This window comes from Lissotriton vulgaris, chromosome 3_2 (assembly GCF_964263255.1).
Source record: "Lissotriton vulgaris chromosome 3_2, aLisVul1.2, whole genome shotgun sequence".
In the NCBI taxonomy this organism is placed as follows: Eukaryota; Metazoa; Chordata; class Amphibia; order Caudata; family Salamandridae; genus Lissotriton; species Lissotriton vulgaris.
This window is the reverse complement of record NC_141690.1, coordinates 212505307-212529569: the sequence shown is the minus strand read 5'-3', so window position 1 is coordinate 212529569 and position 24263 is coordinate 212505307. Positions and strand designations below refer to the sequence as shown.

The following is a 24263-nucleotide window of genomic DNA, read 5'->3' as shown; positions in this document are numbered from 1 at the left end:
GTCCAGAGGGTGGCCGTTCTCTAACCTGTTCCACAGATAGTACTTACAACAGACGCATCTCTCACAGGATGGGGAGCCCATCTCCTACACCATACAACTCAGGGAAGATGGACCACTCAACAAAAGTGCTCCACATCAATCACCTGGAGCTTCTAGCAATATTCCTAGCACTAAAATCGTTTCAAGAACATGTACAGAACAAAGCTGTCTTGATCCAGACGGACAACATGCCAGCCATGTACTACATACAAAAACAAGGAGGCACACATGCTCCGCCACTGTCCCAGCTTGCACAACACATTTGGAGATGGGCCATTCCACAAAAAATATATCTACTAGCCGAACACCTTCCAAGAGTTCACAATCAGATTGCAGATCTATTACGTCAACAGACACAACAGTTTCACGAATGGGAACTACATCCACAAGTTCTTCTACCATTTTTCCACAAGTGGGGCCAACCAGACCTAGATCTGTTCGCACACACGAAAACGCAAAATGCCCAACCTTGGCCCACAGGTTTCCACACCCATTGTTCAAGGGCAATGCAATATGGATGAACTGGTCAGGGAGATTTGCGTGCGCTTTTCCGCCACTCCCACTACTCCCTCTAGTGGTACGCAAGCTCCGACAACAGTCTCTCAAACTAATATTAGTAGCTCCCACATGGGCACGCCAACCATGGTTCACAACGCTGCTAGAACTCTCACTAGTTCCACACAAAAAACTGTGCCTGTCCCCATCCCTGCTAACGCAGAACCATGGAGAGATCAGGCATCCAGATCCAAGTCAACTGAATATGGCGATCTGGCTACTAAAGTCTTAGTTTGGTTACCTTAACCTGCCACCAGACTGTAGGAACATCATTAAAGAATCCAGACGACCCACTACTAGAGCTTGCTATGCTGCAAAATGGAAAAGGTTTGCCATTTACCGCACTAATAATCATATTGATCCACTAGATGCTTCCATCCAGAATATCATTTGCTATCTACTGCATTTACAAAGATGTAATCAAGCATACTCATCTATACGTTTACATCTTGCAGCACTTGCTGCGAACTTACAAAACAGACAACACTTGTCACAATTTAGAGTCCCTAGAGTAAGCTTTTATGGATGGACTAAAGAGGATAATTCCTCCTAGGTTACCAGTGTGGAACCTTAATATTGTTCTTACCAGGCTCATGGGACCCCCATTTGAATCTTTACACACATGTGAACTACAATTCCTCACATGGAAAACAGCTTCCCTAGTGGCCATTACCTCTCTTAGAAGAGTAAGTGAAATTCAAGCTTTCACTATACAGGAACCATTTTTACAATTACATCGTAACAAAGTGGTCCTCCGAACAAATCCAAAATTCCTTCCTTAGGTAATCACTCCATTTCATCTTAATCAGTGGAATCGCCAGTGTTTTTTCAAAACCCAGACTCTGTAGCAGAAAGAGCTTTACATACCCTAGACGTGAAAGAGCCCTTCTTTATTACATTGACAGAACTAAATCCTTTCGCAAAACAAAACAATTGTTTGTAGCTTTCTCTCCATCACATTAAGGCAATCCCATCTCTAAATCTGGTATTGCAAGGTGGATTGTAAAATGTATCCAAATATGCTATCAGAAAGCAAAACGCACATTATCATTTACTCCTAGAGCGCATTCCACACGCAAACTTAGGAGCCTCTATGGCTTTTTTAGGGAACATTCCCCTAGAAGACATCTGTATGGCAGCAACATGGTCTACAACACACACTTCACAAAACACTATTGTGTTGATGTGCAAGCCAAGCAGCAAGCTGTTGTAGGCTAAGCTGTCCTCAAAACTCTTTTAAACTATTGCAACAGATGCAGGTGACCACCGCTATGGGAGACACTGCTGTATAGTCTATGCTAAGTGTGAGATCTGCAGCTCATATGCCTCGAACGGAAAATGCTACTTACCAGTATGCATCTGTTCTTGGCATGCAGAGCCGCAGATTCCCACACGCCTCTCCGGTACCTGTATCTGTTCCAGTTGTATCTTAATTAGATATACCCACAGACATCTTTTTTCATTCTACTAACTCCATTTCCCATCCTGGCGAAAAACAATCTAAGGATGGAGGCGATGCTCATGCGCACTATCGTCAAAGGGAGGAGTCACCTATCTCGTGACTACAAAGACTTCTTCCAAGACGACAACAAAAAGCAATCATCCGAGTCCATCACCAGATGGCGATATAATGCTAAGTGTGAGAATCTGCAGTTCTACATGCCAAGAACAGATGCATGCTGGTAAGTAGCATTTTCCTTTCTACACAGTACTGAATCCGACAGTAGGCTGAATAGTCAGCTCCTCTATGTACACACTTTCCATTAGTAATTAGTGCAAATACTCTTTAACATCTTATCTTGTCTGCTTCTTATCATGGTGCAGGGGATTCAAACATCTTCTGGTTCAGCTGATTGGATTTAAAAAGAAAAATAAGGACAGTGTTATGATAGTAAGTGCCTCTGATGAAAGACAGTTTACTACTTACGGTAGATTGGACCCTGGCTGATTTACTCTGATTGATTGCCATGGTGTTGCACTGTTAATCTTCAGAATCTTTTCATCCTTAGATTTGCTTCTGAACACCGCTTCTGGGCACCCAGTCAGGAAGATGAAGAAATGGAGAATGAAGACCTGGCAGCAATGTCAAAAACACGATACATTACTTTTGCTGGCAAATTTGAACCTGTAAAACACAAGTGCATGGCACCTATGCCAAATGGTACTCTTTGCCAAAGACAGGACCGATTGAAGGTCAGGATATGCTAAGCTGCATCGAAATTATATCCTCAGTGGTAAATTGTATGCATGTATGTATACAAGATGTATTGTCTCTGATACATGTTTTGTCTTTCAATCAATCAATCAATCATATCATTTGTAATGCGCACTACTCACCTATGAGGGTCTCAAGGCTCTGGGTGGGGAATGCTGTTACTGCTCGTAAAGCCAGGTCTTGAGGATTTTTCTGAAGGTCAGCAGGTCTTGGGTCTGCGGTAGGTGGATGGGGAGGGTGTTCTGGGTCTTGGCGGCGAGGTGGTAGAACCATATGCCGCCGAAGGTCGCTCTTCAGAAGCGGGGGACTGTAGCGAGGGCGAGGTCGGCAGAGCGGAGCTGGCGGGTGGGGGTGTAGAAGCTGAGTCGTCTGAGGTACGTTGGTCCGGTGTTGTGTAGTGCCTTGTGTGCGTGGGTGAGGAGCTTGAAAGTTATCCTCTTGTTGACCGGGAGCCAGTGCAGGTCTCTCAGGTGGGGTGTGATGTGGCTGCGGCGAGGGATGTCGAGGATCAGGCGTGCAGACGCGTTCTGGATGTGTTGGAGCCGTCTCAGAGGTTTGGCCGAGGCTCCTGCATAGAGGGCATTTCCATAGTCCAACCTGTTGCTGACGAGGGCCTGGGTGACCCTTCTTCTAGTTTCAGTGGGGATCCACTTGTAGATCCTGCGGAGCATGCGAGGGTATTGAAGCAGGAGGAGGAGACGGCATTCACCTGTTTATTCATGGAGAGGGTGGAGTCGAGGATGACCTAGGTTGTGTGCGTGGTCGGTGGGTGTTGGGGCAGTTCCCAGTGTTGTCGGCCACCAGGAGTCGTCCCAGGCCGAAGGGATAGATCCAAGGATGAGGACCTCTGTCTTGTCCGAGTTCAGCTTCAGTCGGCTGTTCCTCATCCATTCAGCGAAGGCCTTCATTCCTACGTGAAGGTTGGTTTTAGCGGTGCGGGAGATGATGTTGCGGTTGTGCCGACAGGCGACGTGGGCGAGCGGTGCCATGTAGATGTTAAACAGAGTTGGGCTGAGTGATGAACCCTGGGGTACGCCACAGATTATCGCAGTGGCTTCGGAGCGGAATTGGGGAAGGCGGACGCTCTGTGTTCTGCCAGAGAGGAAGGAGGTGGTCCAGTCCAGGGCCTTCTCTTGGATACCGAAGTTGTGGAGGCGTGTTCGTAGTGTGTGGTGGCAGACCCTGTCAAAGGCGGCTGACAGGTCCAGGAGGATGAGTGCCGCCATTTCTCCGTTGACCAGCAGGGACTTGATGTCATCGATGGCGGCGATGAGGGCAGTCTTGGTGCTTGTGGTTGCTGCGGAACCCGGACTGGGAAGGGTCCAGGATGTTGTTCTCCTCGAGGTAGCGGGTCAGTTCTTCGTTGACGGTCTTCTCGATGACCTTTGTCTCCAACAGGAGCAGGGAGATGGGCCGTAAGTTCTTGAGGTCCTTGGGGTCCGCCTTGGGTTTCTTGAGTAAGGCGTTGATCTCTGCGTGCTTCCAGCTCTCCAGGAAGGTTGCTGTCTCAAAGGAGGTGTTGATGACTTTATGGAGATGGGGTGTGATGGCTGTGCTGGCTTTGTTGAAGATGTGGTGTGGGCATGGGTCTGACGGAGATCCGGAGTGGATGGTGTTCATGATCTTGATGGTGTCGTCGTCGTTGATGTTGGTCCAGGAGAGCAGGTGGTTGGTGCCGATGGTGGTCATGGGGGCGGAGGTCTCAGTGGTTGTCTCGGCAGTCGTGGCGTCGAAGCTGTTGTGAATGTCCACGATCTTGCAGTGGAAGAAAGTGGCCAGCGAGTCGCACAGGTCTTGCGAGGGTGGGACGCTGTTGGTGTTGGAGCTGGGGTTGGAGAGTTCCTTCACGATGTTGAAGAGCTCTTTAATGTTGTGCGTGTTGTTGTCTAGACGGTCTTTGAAAGAGGCCCTTTAGGCAGATCTGATGAGGTTATGGTGTCTGCGGGTGGCGTTCTTGTGGGCGGCGTGGCTATCCGGTGTTCGTTCACAGAGCCAGATCTTCTCCAGCTTTCGGCAGGTTTGCTTGGAGGCCTGTAGGTCTTCAGTGAACCAGCTGGCTTCCTTGTTGGTGTGCATATTGGAGGGTTTCTTGATCGAGGCGAGGGTGTTGGCGCAGTCGTTGATCCACTGTCTTAGGTTGCGGCGTCGGGTCGGTGGGGTCAGCGGGCGGGCTCTTTCACTACTGTCAGTATATTGTTGGATGGAATTGAGCATGTAATGTGTTTTAAAGCTTTTTCCTAGCAAGTTGTTAGATGTTTGTAGCATTGGGGCTTTTTTGAGGGTTGTTGGTAGAGGTTGCTTAAGATGCCAGTGGGTGGGAGGACAGTGTTTCAAAAAGTTGATTTGCAGGTATTGAGTGTTCTATGTATTGCATAAAAAAATAACTTGTTAAGAGCAAGCAATAGATGGGTTGCATGGACATGTAGCACCATAACTGTCCCCTCAGGCAATTAGTTATTGTGACACTTCTCATATTTGGAGGTAGGACACGTGCGCTTGTGAGCAATGAATATACTATCTGTTCAGAAAAGGATGCCTCCCAGCAACCTCCACAATGGAATCCATTTTTTAAGATGAAAAAGAGTAGTAGGAAAATACAAATTTGTCAATATTGATCTGGAACTCAGGTTTGCCTTGCTAAACAGTGCTAGCTGGGAACTATATCTGAACACATCACACAAACCTGCCAAACAGGGTAGCATTGGTATTCTCCCTCCATCTTTCTTCTCATCATGACAACGCTGTTTTGACCATCTCCACAATCGAAAGGCTTCTCAAGATGAGATCCTTTGAAAGCTATCAAGACTTGATGCTTGTTAATCTTCCTTTTTTCGCCACTACTTGTTAATTTTTGTAGGGTAGAGGAGCAGTTTGTCTAAACGAATAATCTAAACTTTTTATTGGTTATGGGGGACTTGCATCTGTGCCATGTGCATTGCTGATCCCCAGTGAAACCGAACACGGCCACGTCCAAGCCCACTTTCATCCCCAAATACCAACTGAGAACTGCATTTGTTGAGGGTACAGCAACCCATTAACCCCTCATGAAGACATGTCACTGGCAGTCAGTTAATCCCAGCAGAGATGCTGGTGCCTTTCAGTCATTAAAATACAAGCATTTGCAATGCCATAGGTCTCGCATTCATGCGGGTTTGAGCTATTGGCATTGTAAATGACAATGCCTTTTATGTTTTGGGTTTTAAAACATAAAAAGTCATTATCATTTACAATAATAATAGCTTAAACTCTCGCAAATGTGAGACCTATTGCATTGCAATCAAGTTCCTTCTTGACCGCTTGTTAGATTGTAAATATCAGAGGAAAAGACCAGCCTGTGTTGTAAATACACAGACACAAAGTGTGAAGTGAGAGTTACACATGATCTGAGCTATAAACACTAACAAAGCGCTGCAACATCTTTTGCTCTGTAATTACACTGTCGCGGCTCAGGTGGAAGAACGGGGGAGGGCTATTTCCTACCCTCTCCTTGATATGAGTGTGCAGTGTGGCATTGCGTAATGTCATTGCTATCTTTGGCCTAATAAAAAACACTCCAGCTGTAGCAGGTCACTAGCTTCACCTCCTGGTGTAGGACGGGCTGTGCTTTATGCAGGCATGGAGGGAGGGATTGTCTCGGCTGCAGCTCTGGCCTCGTACAGTGCCCCTGCTATTACTAGTGAGCGAGAGGCTCTGAGGTTGTGGTATTGGTATTGGTGGTGGTGGTATTGGTGGTGGTGGTATTAGTTGTAGTGGTATTGGTGGTGGTGGTGGTGGTATTGGTGGTGGAGATATTGGTAATTGTGGTAGTGGTGGTATAGATGATATTGGTGATGGTATTGGTAATGGTGGTGGTGCTATTGGTATTGTTGGTGGCAGTGGTACTCGTGGTGGTAGTGGTAATGGTGGTATTGGTGGTGGTGGTTTTGGTGGTGGTGGTGGTGGTATTAGTATTGGTCTTGGTACTGGTGGTGGTGCAATTGGTATTGGTGGTGGATGTATTAGTATTGTTGGTGGATGAATTGGTATTGGCGGTGGTGGTGGGAATGGTCATATTGTTGGCAGTGGTATTGTTGGCAGTGGTATTGGTGGTGGTAGTGGTATTGGTGGTGGCATTGATGGTGGCTGTGGTATTGGTGGTGGTTGTAGTATTGGTGGTGGTGGTATTGGTGGTGGTATTGGTGGTGGTAGTGGTATTCGTGGTGGTATTGGTGGTGGTGGTGGTATTGGTCTTGGTACTTGTGGTGGTGTATTGATATTGGTGGTATTGGTGGTGGCATTTGTATTGGTGGTAGTGCTGGTATTGGTGGTGCTGGTATTGGCGGTGGCATTGGTGGTATTGATGGTTGTGGTATTGGTGGTGGTGGTGGCGATGGTGGTATTGGTGTTGGTGTTGGTGGTGTTGGTGGTGGTATTGGTGATGGGGTGGTAGTATTAGTGGTGGTAATGGTGGCGGTGGTAGTTTTGGTGGTATTGGTATTGATGGTGCTGGTACTGGTATTGGTGGTACTTGTATTGATGGTGGTATTGGTTGGTGGTGGTATTGGTGGTGGTGTGGAATTGGTGGTGGTGTGGAATTGGTGATGGTAGTGGTATTGGTGGTGGTGGTATTGGTCTTGGTACTAGTGGTATTAGTGTTGGTATTGGTGGTGGTTGTATTGCTGGTATTGGTGGTGGTATTTGTAGTATTGGTGGTGATAGTGGTATTGGTATTGGTGGTGGTGGTATTGGTGGTGGTTATATTGGTGGTGATATTAGTGGTATTGATGGTTTTGATATTTGTGGTGGTGGTATTGGTAGTGGTATTGCTGGTGGTGGTGGTATTGGTGGTGCTGGTATTGGTGGTGGTGGTATCAGTATTGGTGGTGGTGGTATTGGTGATTTGTGATATTGGTCTTGGTACTGGTGGTGGTAGTGTTTGTGGTGGTATTGTTGGTGGTATTGGTGGTGGCAGTATTGATGGTGGTGGTATTGGTAGTGGTATTGGTGGTTGTGATATTTGTGGTGGTGCTGGTATTGGTGGTGGTATTGGTGGTATTGATATTGGTGGTATTGGTATTAGTGGTGGTAGTGGTATTGGTGGTGGTGGCATTGGTGGTGTTGGCATTGGTAGTGGTATTAATGGTGGTGATATTTGTGGTGGTGGTGGCATTGGTGGTGTTGATAATGGTGGTGGTGGTATTGGTAGAGGTTGTGGTATTGATGGTGGTGGTATTGGTGGTGGTATAGGAGGCAGTGGTGTTAATAAAACAGGTTTTTGTAAACCACCGTCCGGTCACTTTAGTACAGATTACATGTAACACAGATATGCTGTTGTCAGCTTAAGCCCACTAGCACACGATTATGTGCTACCTGAAACTCACACCACTTAATTTGCTAATCATTTCTAAATCCATTTTACTTGAGGAGGGTTGAAACAGACACAAGAAAATGCTGGGTTAAATTGATTGAAAGCTGGCGCACGTGTTACGGGGCGGCCATGCTGCTTAAAAAATAACAAGCGGTTTCTGCTGAAGCAGCGCATGTTCCTCCTGCAGTTAGAGAAACTCAATTAATTAAATAGTGCTTACAGACTAAATAACAGGTCCCGTATGACAACCGAAGTAAAGGGGCCGGTCACCATGGGAGGTTACAAATGAAGACCAGGCCGTACAAAGGAGGGACTAACAAGCCTATTAACAAATCTGAAGGCAGCATTTACGATAGACAATGAGCAAAAGCCAATAAAAAATATGGGAAGAGAGTGGGTGCGGCTTCTCTCAATTACTCTCTACTACAGCAGTCTCGCAGCACATGTGCGCTGTCGCTAGGCTCGACCTAAAACTAGAACCGGGAGGTAGGATGAGGATTAAGGCACGGCCTGGTCGATGAACTAATCAGCAACACCATTCTTTATTAATTATCTTAACCCTTTGGATGCGCGCGACATTTTCCCGCAGTGCAGGAAAATTTCACGCGTGCGCAATTTGGATGGCTCCTGGCCGTCCGACGCACACACCACCGTTGCGTCGGATGCATCCAAAGGGTTAAAGTGGTGCACTATTTACATCTTGCTAAGTTTACATACCTACTGTATTTATTTACAAAGATGGCTTATTGACTAAAACAAATCTAACAGACAGTATGCAGCCTCCTAACTATGCTTCTGAAAAATCATTCTTTCAGTTAAAAAAATATATTAAGTAGCAGGTCCCCTACGTCTGATTTAGCAGGAGCTTGGAACTCAAGTGAAAGCCACAGTTGAAATAGTAATCTGAAATATATTTCAGTTTTCTTTTTTTTAACCAGTAGTAGCTTACTTTTATTGAGCAAAATCTTCTTCTATTCACCTAGAAATCAGGGATGCTTTGTGTACCTTTTGTACATGTGTCAAGGAGGTTGTTAGAACAAAAGGCAGTCTTCTACTTCCCTTACAACACAAAACTGATTTCTAGAAACCTTGATCATCTCCTGTCCGTTCTACACAGGAATTTCTAGATGTTTCTTTAAAACCTGTAGGTGCATCCTGCACTATGAAGGGTTTGCTGCTGTTATCCCTTTGGGTCTAATTCTTAGAAAGAAAAGACTTAATAGACAAGTGGTAGTGTGTAAAATTGTTTCAAACTGTAGCCTTATGGAAAAGCAATACAGAGCTTTACTTCGTTTAAAGAGATATAAATATTGGTCCACACGATGAATGAGTCAGTCTTTTAAAGCTCAGCATGGAACAGAAGATGGACTCATGTACCACTTGTCAGGGGAGGATGTGGCCTAACGGCTAGATCGATCAATCTCGAAGCTAAGGAACCGGGTTCGAGTCTCGACAGGGACGCTCAACGCCCTGTGATTCTGGACAAATCACTTCATCTCCCTGTGCTAAACAAAATTGTTTCCGTCTGCAACGCAACTGGTGCTCATCTAAAGCGAACTGATCTATTCTTGTCGAGTTCGCACTATATACAACTCCAAATAATAATACATCTAAAATGATTTAATAAGAACCATGTTTTAAACCCCTGCGAAAGCCAGTGAAGTCTGTAGGGGTTTTGAGCACTGAAGACCGTTTCATATATTAAATGTGAGAGAGGCAAACGCTCTCCACCACAGCGTTGTTGTGCAATGTTAAAGCTTGAGAGCAAATGGCTTGTGATAAAACGAAGAGTAAGGGATTGTGAGCAATAATTAAATTGTGACCCCTACAACAGAATGGCCCATTGTCAAATGTGCAGACTCTTTAAAATTATTTCCGGATAGGGAAGCCAGTCAAGTTTTTGTAAGTTTAGTGAGATGGTCCTCATGGGGTTTCACACAAGAAGGCTTCTCCAGTTTCAAGTGTTCTTTACTGCTCCTGCTTTGGAACCTCAAGCATATATATATATCTTTTTTTAAGCATGCTAGCAGTGAAAACATGTCTATAAAACCCAAACATGTCCGACTTTTTTAAAAAAGTGTTGACTGGTCACTCATTAGATTGTAAGCCTGGTTATTCAGGAAGCACTGTTATTCCTGGAGTTGGTTTAGCAACACTGCAGTGATTATTCAGTCTTGTGGAACGAATGAGGCCCACTGTGCAAATATATTTATAGTTGAATTTTGTTTCTGTACGTTACTCATATGAACTTTACTGTCAGGTGGTACCTGAAACAATTTAGAGCGAGGTGATGGACTGATATGAGGTGAAGCTGTACGTTTTATGTGATGGATTTGCATTAGAAATTAGTAAAGTGAATCCATAAAGCCACATAAGACATGAGTGATATTGGTTTCCAGTTATGTTTCAGTGCTTCACAGAGGTTACAGGCCAAAAATAAGGCACAGTAGAAGAAACCTGATACAAGGTAATAAAGTTACTGAAGAATGTATAACCTCAGGAGGGGGGGCAAGGAGAGTGATCTGTGGGAAAACACGTATTCACCTGAAAGAATGTTCTAGAAGATAAGTAATAGTGCCTTTTAATGAATATATTTTCTGTAGGCCCCTCATATTAAGGAAACAAAGGTGAGGTCCTAAGCAATGTGTTAACTATCCCACCAATAAACTCTGAAGAGGCACCCTTTCAAATTGGAATCCTGACTTTGCTTCAGACTTCCTGTTTTGCTGACTTTATTTTTGCTAGCCTTCGAACTCTGCATGCTGCACCACTGCTGCTCAGTGCTAAAAGTGCTTGTGCTCTCTCCTTAAAACATGTTAGATTGGCCTATACCAAGTTGGTGTATTCACCTGTAAATTCTTAGTAGACTCACACCATATGTGTACAGGGCCATAAATCAAATGCTACTAGTGAGCCTGCAGCAGTGACTATGCTAACTACTGAAGTAGCACTTTCAACATGTTTCAGGTCTGCCATTGTTTTAAACTGCCATGTCAACCTGGCAAAATAAGCCTTTTGCCAGGCCCAAAGCTCCCTTCTTAATACAATTTAGTCACCCCTAAGGTAGGCCCTGGACAGACCAGAGGGCAGGGCACAATGTATTTAGAAAGTAGGACGTGTACATTTAAATTTTACATGTCCTGGGAGTGAAAAACTCTGAAATTAGTTTTTCGCTCTTGCAATGCTTACCTTTCCTGTAGGATAACATTGAAGTTACCTTATTACATTTTTATACGTGTAATTACCAAATAGGAACATGTGATAAGTTCATGTTTGGTGTCTCTGGAATTGGAAATTGAAATCCTAACTTATGGTGAAGTTGGATTTTAAATTACAATTTCGAAAAAGCCACTTTTAAAAAGTTGCCATATTCTTGTTTAAGCCATTTGGTGCCTGCAGCCTGTCTCTGGGTCACATGACTGGGTGTGGGTGACAGGTGGGCATTGTGTATTCCTCCTAGACAGCCACACACAATGGGGGGCATTAGGTGTGACTGGATGGGCCATCATTGGCAGGATTGGAAGAAGGAGCTGGGCTCAGCCCCACTTACACTTGAATACACCTGTTTCATCAAGCATACCCTCCGTAGTTAGTCTGGAGCCAGGGCCAGGAAGGCAGGGCACCTGGGCAGTTCAAATGCAAGCCTCTACAGTCTTCTTCCCACTTCAAAGGCACAACTGGGTATAAATACTGGACCTCATACACCACCACTTCAGAACACATCTGGACCTGTGGATACTCTGCCAGAAAGGAGGACTGCCACTCTGCTTGACTGCTGCCCTCTTGCCTTGTTGAAAAGGACTGCACCTGCATCTCTTGAAACCAGATCTAATTGTCTGGCCTCCTCATCTGAAGCCTCAGGGACATAACAGGCTTCCACCAACCTTGCATCTGGACTCTGCCATCTTTGAGTCTACCCTGCCAAGTGGTGCCATCCCAGTCCTGAACCCTTGAAAGTGGGCTTATGGTGCTCTGCCAACCTCTGTAGATCCAGCAGAACATACACATCTTCTGTGCTGTTCGACGCAACCCATAGCAGAACTGATTCTTCTCCACTGCTGCTTGGATTGGACATGTTACAAACACTTGCACCATCTCCGCCGCAACCTGTTCGGAACTGTCACTGTGAGACGCATCCTTGGTGCAGGCCTTCACATCCCTCGTCAGTGGCAGCCACGATGATGGCCTAGCAGCTCCTGGGAACCGACACATCTCTCAGACTGTGCGCTGCATCCTTGAAGCCAGACTTCATAGCACAAGCCCCATTTACGGGATTCTCAATGACGCTGCAGGCCCTTGCATTGGAGTCTGCTGCATCTTGGAAATGACTCATCGCTTTGGCTGTACAACGCATCTTCGACACGGATCCGCGCAATGCTCCACAAACCAGGATTTAAGATACTTTGTTCAGCGGGCCGAACTGCGTCTCTATAGCCGTCCCACGCTCTATCAAAATCGGCCTGAACTTCTGACTTTGATGTAGTCCGGCGTGACCAGATACCTGAAGTTAGTGCTTTGTGCTTTTTGGTGCTTTATTCCCTAAAATCTTTAAAATTGCATATCTCTGGTTCTTGTTTTATTTATTGAAGAAATAAATTCTATTTTTCTAACTTGTTGTGGGATCCTTTTTGTGTGGCTTTTTCACTTTATAACTGTTTAAATTGTTGCACACATATTTTACACATTTGTCTCTAAATTAAGCCTGACTGCTCTGTGCCAAGCTTCCTGAGGGTTCAGCACAGGCTAATTAAGGGTTGGCCATTGCTGCTTGACCAGGGCTCACACCCCAGTCAACCAACAACCCAATTTCTCACACTTTTGGTTTGGTTCTTATAATGAAACATGTTAGTTTGAAAACCATTTGGAATTTTACTTTTTGTTTGTTTTTCTAGTGTCCTTTCCATGGTACAATAATCCCTCGCGACGAACTTGGAATTCCAATTAATCCTGAAGACAAAGCCAGAGAAGAGAAAACAAAGCTTGAGAAGCAGGCAGAAGACCAAGGTTAGTTTTGTGTTATTTCAAACCATGTGACAGAGAAACAGAGAGTTGTAGATTTATGCTATGTTACACAGTTGTTTTTAATATCTTATGTTTGTGCTTTTCCACCATTGGACGGCGTTTGACCATTAGCAGATTAGTGAGAATTTATAAACAGTACTAAGATTGTTTATTTAAATCAAGAACATCTGCTCTTTTGTTCAATCATAGATTAACGTGGTCAGAATTAGAAGTTGAATTTGTAAATGTCTGTTAGAATCTTTAAAACTGATTTTAAAATGGCTTTCTCAGTATGGGCACTAGGTAAAATAAAGTTTGCTCCTTCAGTGGAGCAGAAATGTAAATACTTGTTTTTTCTTTGCTTGTCACCATTTACATTAATCATTCATATAATTATTGTCTAATTCTGACTTTTGGAAATAGCATTCCATATCTGAGAGCGTGAAATTACTTTCCACTCCATTTACATATGTAAGTTTTTCTTCATCACCCTGAGACAATGATGTGTATGTCCTTAGCATATCTTGTTCTCCATCCATCCAACTGATTTCTTGTCCACTGATGCTAGCTTTATTTGTGGTTCAGTTGTGACTATCTGAGTTCATAAAGCATTATTTATTTACATTTTTCTGGCCTTTTTAAGAAGTGCCATTCTCCCCTTGCTTCAAAGTATGCATGGCTCATCGGTGTCAGCTCTAGATTTCTAAAAGTTCCACTTCATCCTGTTTCCTGCTTTCTGAGCAACTGATTGCAATAGATTCAAAATTGTGGTTCAATGTAAGACATCCACCTTTTCTGCAGAGTCCTCCTACATTCTCAGTCTTTTCCTGGACTTTGTTTTGTTTTCTATTAAGGGTCAATGCTCTGTGACACTTCTGGGGCTATAAAATGCTGATGCCAAAATTAGTTTCACTCATTTTGTCTATTTACCTTTCTAACAAGGCTGTGGTAGATGATGCAGAAATTACATCTTTAACATGGAACTTAATTTCATATTTGAGCTGCAGCTTCCATGTACAACACCCACATAGATGACCAAACTGTGTGGCTCAATGGTTAGAGCGGCAGACTCTGATGCAGAGGTCTGTCCGGGACCAGGGTTCAATTCCCGACGCGGCAGGGTCTTGGGCTCAATGTCCGCTGACTCGATAATTCTCGCCTCGGTGCCTACTCTAATCATGGGTCCCACTCTGCAACTCTGGGCAATAGCTTGCTTAATCTCCACAACGGCCCGAAAGCGCTGGGATGCCTGGCCTCACCTTGGGGGTGCCCAGTAGGGAGCATCTCACAGGGAAAGCCAGGAAGGGTTCCACAGCGGTATACAGCGCCAGGATGCCTGTCAGGTGATAGTGTGCTTTACAAGTGTACATACATACTATATACCTTCCAGGACACCACTGACTAGGCTGCAATTTTTTAAACACTGCAGTAATCCAAGGAAATTCTGTGTTTTTGCTATGAAGGAAAGTCTATTTTTATACATTAATTAGTCAATCTACCCTGTGCCTTGGAAACCAACTGGATGTGGTGCTTAATGTTTGAAAAAGTGACACACTGCATATTTGCAATAGTGTGCCCTCATGGTGGCTAAGTGTCAAAAACGTTTTTCTCTGTGGTGGTTCAGCTAGAACAGCTGTTTCTAAAATTAAAAACCTTCATTTCTACCTACGCGTGAAAAAATGCTATCACAATTATTCTAAGATGTTTCCTATTAAGGTTTAAATATCTAACTTCATTGAGAAAGTAGTATATATATGTATATCAAAAAAGGTTGTCCCACTGGAGATGTCACTCAGAGAAGGGTATGCACACAAATGCCACAGGCGGTTGCAATGCCAGCGCTCCCCTTCACTTGCTCCATTAAAAGCCAAATGTGTTTCAAGTATCGGTGTACTGTTGATCACTGACTACTTCATTATCAATTATGACGGAGACAGCAAACCAATTCAGAACAGCTGCTTTATTGAGTCAACTAGTCCCACCCCAATGGGCGTTGGCATTATGGTTATTTTAGTACACTAAAGAACTGCAGTTTTTGTCCCGATATGTACGCCCAAGTCGATTTTGCATACTCTGTACTGGATTCATGTCATTATGGATATATAAAATTGATAATTGTCCCCAGTGGGCGAAGACGAAAAAGGAGACCACCGCAATGCTTCCAATATATACCTGTGGCTCAAGTCCCCTCTGATCCGCATCAAGCTCGCAGTTGCGAGCCTTATAGAGCTGAACTGAACAGCAGCATCCACTGGGGCAGATATTATGCGGACGACCAGGAGACAACTCTGCTGACGCCCATAGGGGCGGGACTTGGACGAAATTTAATAGCAGTGAGTCCCCATCATGGCTGCTGTTCCTTTGCCATATAGCCTGTGATCAAGCACTTTTTATGTCCTAAACGTGTCAAGCTGGCGTTTGGAATTTGAGTTGTTGGGGCATTCTGCCTCTGTTGTTGTCCAGGAATAAACTGCGTTAACTCCTCGTGTGAGGCTCCTTCTCTGAGGGCAACTCTGTGTTTTGATATATATATATATATATATATATATATATATATATATATATATATATATATATATATATATATATCTCAGAAACAGTGTTGCCCTCATCTTCCCTCCAGAGGCCTGCTATACATTCATGGCTGGATTTGAATACCCTGCTCTGGACCGACAAGGGCATGGATATTGTCAACAACTGGCTACCTAACAGGAATTTGCCGATTGGGAGAGGTAGAGGACCAATTGGCAGGACAAAAGACGTCCTTTACACTACCTCTTATGATTTGAAAATATCAGTGTCTGCTCCCATTTATTCTCAAGGCCCCAATAGACTCTCTGGCTCCAAACCCAAGCAGAGATGAATCCGGCTGTTCGCTCTTACAGAGGGAAGAGAACTGATCTAAAGAGGGAAATGTTTTAAAGAGAGTGAGAGACCCTCCTGATAGAAAAAGGATTTATCTATTTTGGATTTCTGGCTTCTGGGTCATTTTACAGTAAAGAGAAGAGTAAGTGCAGCAAACATAGTTGGGCAAAGGGTGAGATAGTGGAGAGAAATGAGTAGGAAAAATGTTCTAGTCCCTAGTTAGTGTATACAATACGGCTGCCTCGTCCACAGAACAGTCTTGCATATTTTATACCTGCAGACCGCCATTCTGAAAGAAGGAAGATTTCAGGACTCCTGACTTCTGGCATTCAGAGAGACTGGAACTGCTTTCCAAAAGCTAAGTGGTCAGCCTCCTGTTCGTCTGCACCAGGAACTCAAAAGCATAAGGACTCTCTCTGGACTCCAAGAAGGCCCAGTTGACCAAAGAGATCTTGACTTCCAGGATCCCTGGCTGGAATGTTCCCTGAAGCCTAAAATCCTGCTCTAAGGAACTGAGCGCTGACGTAGTGGCAGGAGGAACTGTCCCTGTAGTTGGAGAAATGTGGTACTTTTTTGTCATTTTTATGCTTCTGCCATAGGACTAGGACAAGGTACTGAGTCTTGCCTAAGTGAGGGTGCACCAAGGGCATGCAAGTATACAAGGTTCCTTGCATTTGGAGCTTTTTGCCAAACTCACTGACTGTTTGATCTAATTGGGACTTCTAGCCACACATTTTTTACCTTAAAATTATTCCCAAGTGTCTGGATTCAGAAATGTTCAAGGAGTATCCCAGAGGGCCAGTAAGTGGCTTTGTTCGGCTCCGCGATGGCCATGCTGGATGTGATGTTCGTCGTGCCTATATAGGTGCCACCCCAGCACATTGCCATCATTTCTTTTTTTTTGCAAGTTTCTACACCGTAAGCACGGAGCCACGAAGAATGCTGATGACTGGTGTTTCTTGCAAAGGGCCTCGTAAGGGTGATCCTATGATAAAATCTGTTTGATGCAGAGCGGGAGGATGGGAGAGTCAGTAAGGAATCTGTTCCCTGCCCGCATCAGTTTAGGAAGGGAAACAGAACACAAGTTTGTTCCCAGTTGCTGGAAGCATGTTTAAATCTTCCGCCGGCTGGGAGCAGACTTTGCTCCTGCCGAACCAGAACAAACACATGTCTCCCTGCCCACAATAGTGCGGGCAGGGAAACTACTGTGTCCGGAGGGTGGAGTCCCACGGTCATAGTAAGTGAGCCATCCGCAGGAGATGGGGTCCTTCATGCCATTAAATGCTCAGGGAGGAGGTTGTGTGGCCCCCACTCCCTTTTGATTAAACTGAAGGCCCTGGGGGATCGGATCCCTAGGGCCTTTTTAAGACTCGGGGATGGGGCCATGTGGGCCTCTCTCCCCTTAATAAATAAATACATAGGGCCCCAAGGGATGGGTTCCCCAGGACCAAAACCAGTTTGAGGAGAGGGGCAGCATGCCATGCTCCCCTCCCCTCCCCTTTATAAATACATTGGGCCTCGGTAATGGGGTCCCTGGAGCCGAAAAAGGCACAGGAGGAGATTTCGCACCCATCCCCCCTTTAATAAATGCATTGGCACCGGGAATGGGATCCTCTGGCCAAAAACGCCTTGGAGAGGATAGGCCGTGTGCCTCCCCTCTTCTTGAATAATATACCCAGCCAAAAATGGCCTAGGGGAGGAGGGGGACGGGTCACTACTCATGCTCCTCCCCTATATGCTACATGGGATGGTGTCAAAAACTGCCATTTCTTTAAACAAAATATAAATAAAAAATAAAAAACGGGGGCATTGGGGGTGTCCCTCTGTGTTCTCTATTCACCCTGGGGTAATCAGAACGTTCTGTTTTTAAATTACCGTAGCACTCCTGTGAGACTCTCGTACCCAACCATCCAGATATATAAACTTAATTTCTGAAAACTACTCAATGGATCTACACCAAAAAGCACAATCCGCAGACCAAGATCTAGCTTCCTGACAATGTGTAATTCCTTTCAGTAGTTTTTGCGTGCACAAACCAGGTAAAACATAGCACTATTTTGGAACGTTTCGTGAAGATTTGTCAATCAGTTCCAAAGTTTTATGCTGTTGACTAAATTCCTTCACCTTTTTCTGCTCCATCTACTTCCTTAAAATATTCTTAAAGCAAGTATTTGATTCATGCCTCATAGTGTTTCAGATGTTTTCTGAAACATGAGTTTGTGCCTGATATTGTATATCAGCAGGTGCCGCAGATGAAGTGCGTTAGGAGAGCACTGTAGAATCTAAATGGATACTCTTCTAAATTGCTGGTGACCCATCCTCAATACTCCATTTTCCTTAATACCCGAAAGAAAATTCTGACTGAGGACTCTGTATGGTGCTGAAAAAATATTGTGATAAGGATCTTCCTTTTTGGCCATACCATAAAAGTGGCTGTTTTAGAGCACAGTGGCTGGTTTACAAGAGTATCGCCAGCCTCGGGTGCTTATCAGATTGACTTTGTAACCTCCACCACTGGCTAAACCTAGGACATGTTTCGATATGCACCTGTCATTCCTCTGGTGTGTATTGAAATTTGCGTCAGTGCACTAGTTCCTATAACACTTTTTTTTTTAGATTTTTCAAAAAACCTTTGAGAAGAATGCACAGTACAATTACATAGTTCCACAAAAGCAAAAGATTAGGCACACCAATACATTGCAGCACAGCAGAGATAGTTGCATATTTGTGTGACATTAGAGACAATGCCATGAAGGGTTTTCATAAACGCATGGTGAGGGGGCAGGGGCAAATGATCTGGGGGGGAGCACCAAACCGAGAGGGGGCAGGCAGGGAGAATGGGAGGTCCGTGGCCGGAAAGGGGACAGCTTATGGACTATCACCGGCAGCGTAATTTTAGTAACCAATTTATTTGGAGAGGGATAAGCATAAAGCATATCAAGAGAGACCAGCGAGGGAGGAGGTTGGGGAAAGGTGGAATAAAGCTTTCTGCAAACCGCCCGTAGCTGGTAGAATAATAGTGTCCATGGGGCTAACGTCGGGTGTAAGCGAAAAAAAAGGTGTCCCCTGGGTACAAATCCGAAATTGTGGAGAGGCCGAGCGAGCAGCGTGTTTAGCCATCCCCGACGACTAGAGTGGAGGGTAATTGGGGTGATGGGCAATGGGCAATGGGCATAGTGTTGGCTGAGAGCAAATCCGGGCCAGAGATCCTACGAATGCCATCCCAGGCCCAGCGCAAGGTCTCAACCGTATCGATCTCAGTGCAAAGAAGCTTCGCCGGGGAGAAAAGTGCAGTTGTAAGTGGCCGCGGGGTTAGAAGGTCAGCCTCCACCGCCTCATTGAGGTTGAAACGGAGTGGGGTGGAGCCAGAAATGAAGAAAACTGGCCTGAGCGCTGAGAGCATAACGCTTGAAGTCCAGGGCTCCCAACTCACCATGTGACATCGGAAGGGTCAGAGTGTTATAAGCGATCCTAGGTTGTCGTCCCGCCCAAACCAGGGTAACGAGCAGGGAGCGGACCTTGCAAAAAAAATGAGCAGTGAGAGGGATGGGGATGTTGACGAAAAGATATAACAATTTTGTGAGCACCACCATCTTGGCGATGCTATGTGCCCGGCCAAGGAGAGCTGCAGTCTGTTCCAAAGGGGGATCTTGAACTCAAACCAATCCACAGCGTGGCCAAAGTTGGCTCTCCAGAGTTCATCCATGTCCCTGCTCAACCAGACGCCCGGATACCTAGTTGGCTCCGAGGCCCACACGAAAGGGTAGTTAGATTCAAAGGGGGTCGTGGCATCCGTGAGAGGGTATAATACGGATTTGTTAGAGTTAACCTGGATACCGGAATAGCCACCAAAGCATATCACCTCCCGGACAAGAGGACTGAGATTCTCCTGAGGGTGGCGACCATAAAGGGTGATGTCCGCATGCATGGAGACCAGTAAAGCCCGCGACGTGAAGCCGATGCCTCTCTGAGTATGATGCTGTCGGAGGCGAACTGAAAGTGGCTACATAGCGACAGCAAAGAGCATGGGGGAGAGCGGGCAGCCCTGTCAGGTGCCACACCTAACAGGAATGGGCTTGGGCCGTTGATACGGAGATGGGCGGTGGAAAGAGTGTAAAAGAAGACGTTTGCGTATGAAGACCTGACTGAACCCCAATCGGGGGAGGAGATAGAACAAAAAAGGCCATTCCAAGGTATCGTAAGCCTTGGTAGCCTCGAGTAAAGCGGCCACTGCCGGAAGCGACGTATTAAACTGGTGCAGGATGGAGAAGATGGTTCGTAGGTGATGAGAGGTTACGCGGCCGGGAATGAAACCATATTAGTCTGGGCGGGCAATGAGTGGCATGAGTGGGAGTTAGTTCCTATAACACATTTCACCAACCGATTGGTGCTAAACCGATATTTGTTTTAGTCCATGAGTAAGAAAAATGCATTTTTGCTCTGGTCAGTCAGTGTGAAATTGTCCTGCACCAGGGCAGTGTTAAATAATATCATATCCGGTGTACTCTTCATTATTGACAAATTGGTTGTGCTTCCTTATTTCAAGTAGAGCGGTCGGGCACAGTCAAATGTTTATTTTATCAGCAGATTCAACATAGTTTTGTGGTGCAGAGGAAGCTAACTATGAATGGGCTGTACAACCATATTTTTACGTTACTGTGTTTGTGATTTGATGGATCTAGAATTTCGGTATTATTTTATGTAGGTATTTTATGCTTGCTCTATAAACAGAAGGGTGTGAGTTAGGAGCCATGGTCGAAAAAAGACTGACAATGCTTCCCAAACCAATTGGTAATTTGAGTTGTTGTGATTTTTAATGTTTTTATTCTTAATTGACAGATGACATGAAATCACAAGAATTAGGCACGAGTTCGACTTTCCTATTAAAGCAAATTCTGTTTTTCTGCCTTAAAGCTGATTGGTGTCTCTTTTGCCGTTATTTAATTGTCAGTAGGGAGGGCTATTAAGTAACTCTTGGAATTTTTCATTTATCATGAACACAAATTCTTTGCAGTGCTGGACTTTCCATGAAATGGATCCGTCCAGCAATAACAAAATGTTAAACACACACGTCCTGCGCAATGTGTGTTTTATTTGTGCTTTAAGAACAGTTTAAGATTATCTAGCCAAAGGCACTGACAAGTCTAGGCTTTATGTACAGTTCTACAAAAACAAGAAAGTGCCTCGTGATGTAGTACCTGGCTGAAGCATCCAGCCCCCTGAACAGCCCTCCTGCCCTGTGGCCGGTGAGACCGTGAATCAGGAGGGATTCCACCGACCTGCTAATCTGCGCCCGTCATCCTTTTCCAATAGTGCGCACAGAGGAGCAAATTAAGTGCCTATTTTTTGTGTCCGTCCTGAAGAGAATCTGGTTCCTCAGCCCGTGGTGACTTGTTAACAAACAGGTATCAGCAGAGGCTGGTGAAAGTAGGCTGCTGGCCAGTCAGATGTGAAATAGCATCTCTTTACTAACTACAGTATTGATTGCAGCCTACCGGCGCAAACTGTGTCATTTTCTCTTTCCCGCTGCTAGAGTCGGTAACAATGTGTGAAGAGCTTTAGGGGCCCATCAATGCTCCAAAAGGCGGCTCTTCCCCGGCTCGATATTGATTTTTTTCAAAGGCTTTTAAATTGCTCCTTCATTTTGCTCAAATGCTTATTTCATCTCAGTGGATGCCGGCATTTTTCCCTTCTGTTTAAACAATTGCTCCATTCAGCGGGCTCCTAAACTGTGACGCCTTCTTATTGCGGCGAGATAAACAGTTTAGACAGGTTTCCGTAATCCTAGGTTAATCGTTCCTATAACTGAAACGTGCTCCAGTGTATTCTTACACTTCATGAAATACACTGAAGTCTTATCTGTCTCGAGCGACCGAAGTGTTTCTCTCTTCCCCGACCCTTCAGATACTTTTCGCTCTCCGGATTTGTCGACGGCCTCCATTTTGTTTATCATGTAGTGCGCTCATGCGGTAATCTCCCCCATGAACGGATGTCACTGGAGTATTTGTACAGCGCACCCTAGCCGATGTGCAGCGACGCGCTGTACGTGGGCAAAGGTAGAGATGCATTCAACTGCAGGAAGTTGGATTCTGAAGGCGGAAGTGGACTGTGACCGCATGTGATGGTCTGTTCTTTACAGAGTTGCTTTTCAGCTCTTTCCTGAACTGCAGCTGGGTTGGGGCAGTCCTGATCGATACAGGAATGCTGTTTCTGAGCCTGGGTGTATAGATAAAGGTCTTCTTGTTTTTAGGTTTTACTGATTGTGCTGTGTTTGGCAAACCTATTGTAATCTATACTTAGTTTATGGCCCTTGGGCAGGTCTTCTTCAGGCCATTAGCTTCTTTTCCTCTGGAACCTTTAGCCATTGGTTTGAGGAGTTGGCAAATCCCATCTTTCAGTCTAGTCTTTTTCTGTTGGCTATTTGAAGGCATCTTTCCAACACCATTGAACACACGAGGCACTATTTTACAGTCTGAGTCACCCAGGGAGCGAGTGCTGAATAAAGTCTCTAAAATGAATGCTCCATAGAGTTGGGCGAGCCACGAAAAGCCGAGCCAGATGCCTGGCTCTGGCTAGGCTAGAGGACCTCTTTTACACTTGAGCCAAAGCGAGCCACGCATCATGTGGCTTCTGCCTGCCACCCATGCTGTAACCTAATGAGTCAAGAATTAGCAAACACATACTAATCTTTGATGGTAAACATGCAAGGTAAAGTCCTATCCATCTAATGGCTGAATGTCACAATGTAAATCCGAAAGCCTGGGATTTTTCCCGGCTTCCCCGCTTGACGAAATTTTGCGACCGTAGGCAGATCATATATTTCACTGTGCTTCAGTTTTCCTCATTGCATTTGAGAGCACTTTGAAATGCTTAGTTCAGAGTATGTGTTACACAAGCACCGCTTTTGGGTTTATTAAACTCTTATCTTGCTCTGTGTATGAATCTAGGCCACATAAAGGGTGTGTATGACGACTGGCTTCCCTCTTAATTCACTTACAGCATTGTTATCATGCACCTTTACAAATAACCTGCTACATGTAACCATGCGCTTTACAAATTCATAAATAAATAAAATAAAATAAATCATGGCGGGTGTTAGTGGCCATGAATATTTTTAAGTTCATGTTTAAAAACTGCCACTTTCAATAAATCCTGTCGATGCAGTGATATAATCTAATGTACTAAGTTGAAACGCTTCTGCATGTTTAAGATATTCTCTTTTGAATTTATCATATTTTTATATGATGTCATTCCCAGTCTTCGTGCCACAAATTTTCAGGGCTCTGCTCGTGCATGGACTCTGTTAATTTGTAGGCTCACCCACCTAATTCTGCAGAACAAAAATGTACTCTGTCGCATTCTTTTTTCAGATCATTGTCTCTGCTCTTGCTGATCTGCACAAACATAAGCACTGACAAAGCCAATAGCACACTGTACAAACATGAAACCTATTGACTTTGCCACAGTGTTTCTTTTTTGTAGTTCTGTACAGTAAGCTTTACTTAGCTGTTTATAAAAAGCATTGAATCAAGAAGAGAGGAGTGTGCCGTTCCTGTATGGGGATGTAGGTCTCCCGGCGAAACCAGGATAGTCTATGGGAGTGCTCCTTTTAGGAGCAAGGGCCCTCACACACCCCTGGGGTGTTATGCTTCATCATCGTGCAGCTCCTCATTGTGGCGGTGCTGCAATGCCCAACGGGCCCCTCGAGTGGGCTCATTGCCGAAGTTCTTTTCTTTTTAGCCGACGTGAAGAGTGAGGTGCATGTGTGGTACGTGGGTGTAAGTAGATTGAGGGAAGGGTATGTGTATTAAAAATGATTGGAAAGAGTAAAAAAAAAACAATTTTCATTATTGGGTCTCATTATCATGATTAAAACATGATTGGAAAGCCAGTTATAGATGTAATGGTCTAGCTGGGCTCTAGTTAGTGTAAGTCTATAGTCAACATGTTTCATGCCTTTTACCGTCTGCTAGAATCACAGCATTTCATCAGGACCAATAAAACTTAATCTAATCAATTCTGTGAAATATGCATAAAGCATGCTTTGCCTTATAAGGTTTGTGCTTCTTCTGGTAAGGTAAAGCTTGGAGTAGGACTCTAGGTCCTCCTCGAAGCGTGAGTCTCGTCAGTCTTTCCAGAGGAAAAGATTCCAGCCTGGTTTTTCTCCTAAATGTGGTGCCCCTACTCCTAAGGGGACTGCCAATAAGAGCCCCTGACAATCATAGTCTGGGGGGTAGGGTT

The 24263-nt window shown here is 44.9% G+C and overlaps 1 protein-coding gene across 1 annotated transcript in view; it reads left to right on the top strand.

Moving 5' to 3' along the window:
- The window catches only part of UVSSA (UV stimulated scaffold protein A), a 287721-nt gene that overhangs the window by 232519 nt on the left and 30939 nt on the right, over positions 1 to 24263 (top strand). The window contains exons 11-12 of the mRNA XM_086964233.1: positions 2604 to 2787; positions 13049 to 13160. Of these exons, the coding sequence (XP_086820359.1) occupies positions 2604 to 2787; positions 13049 to 13160 (296 nt within the window). The remainder of the gene's footprint in view (positions 1 to 2603; positions 2788 to 13048; positions 13161 to 24263) is intronic.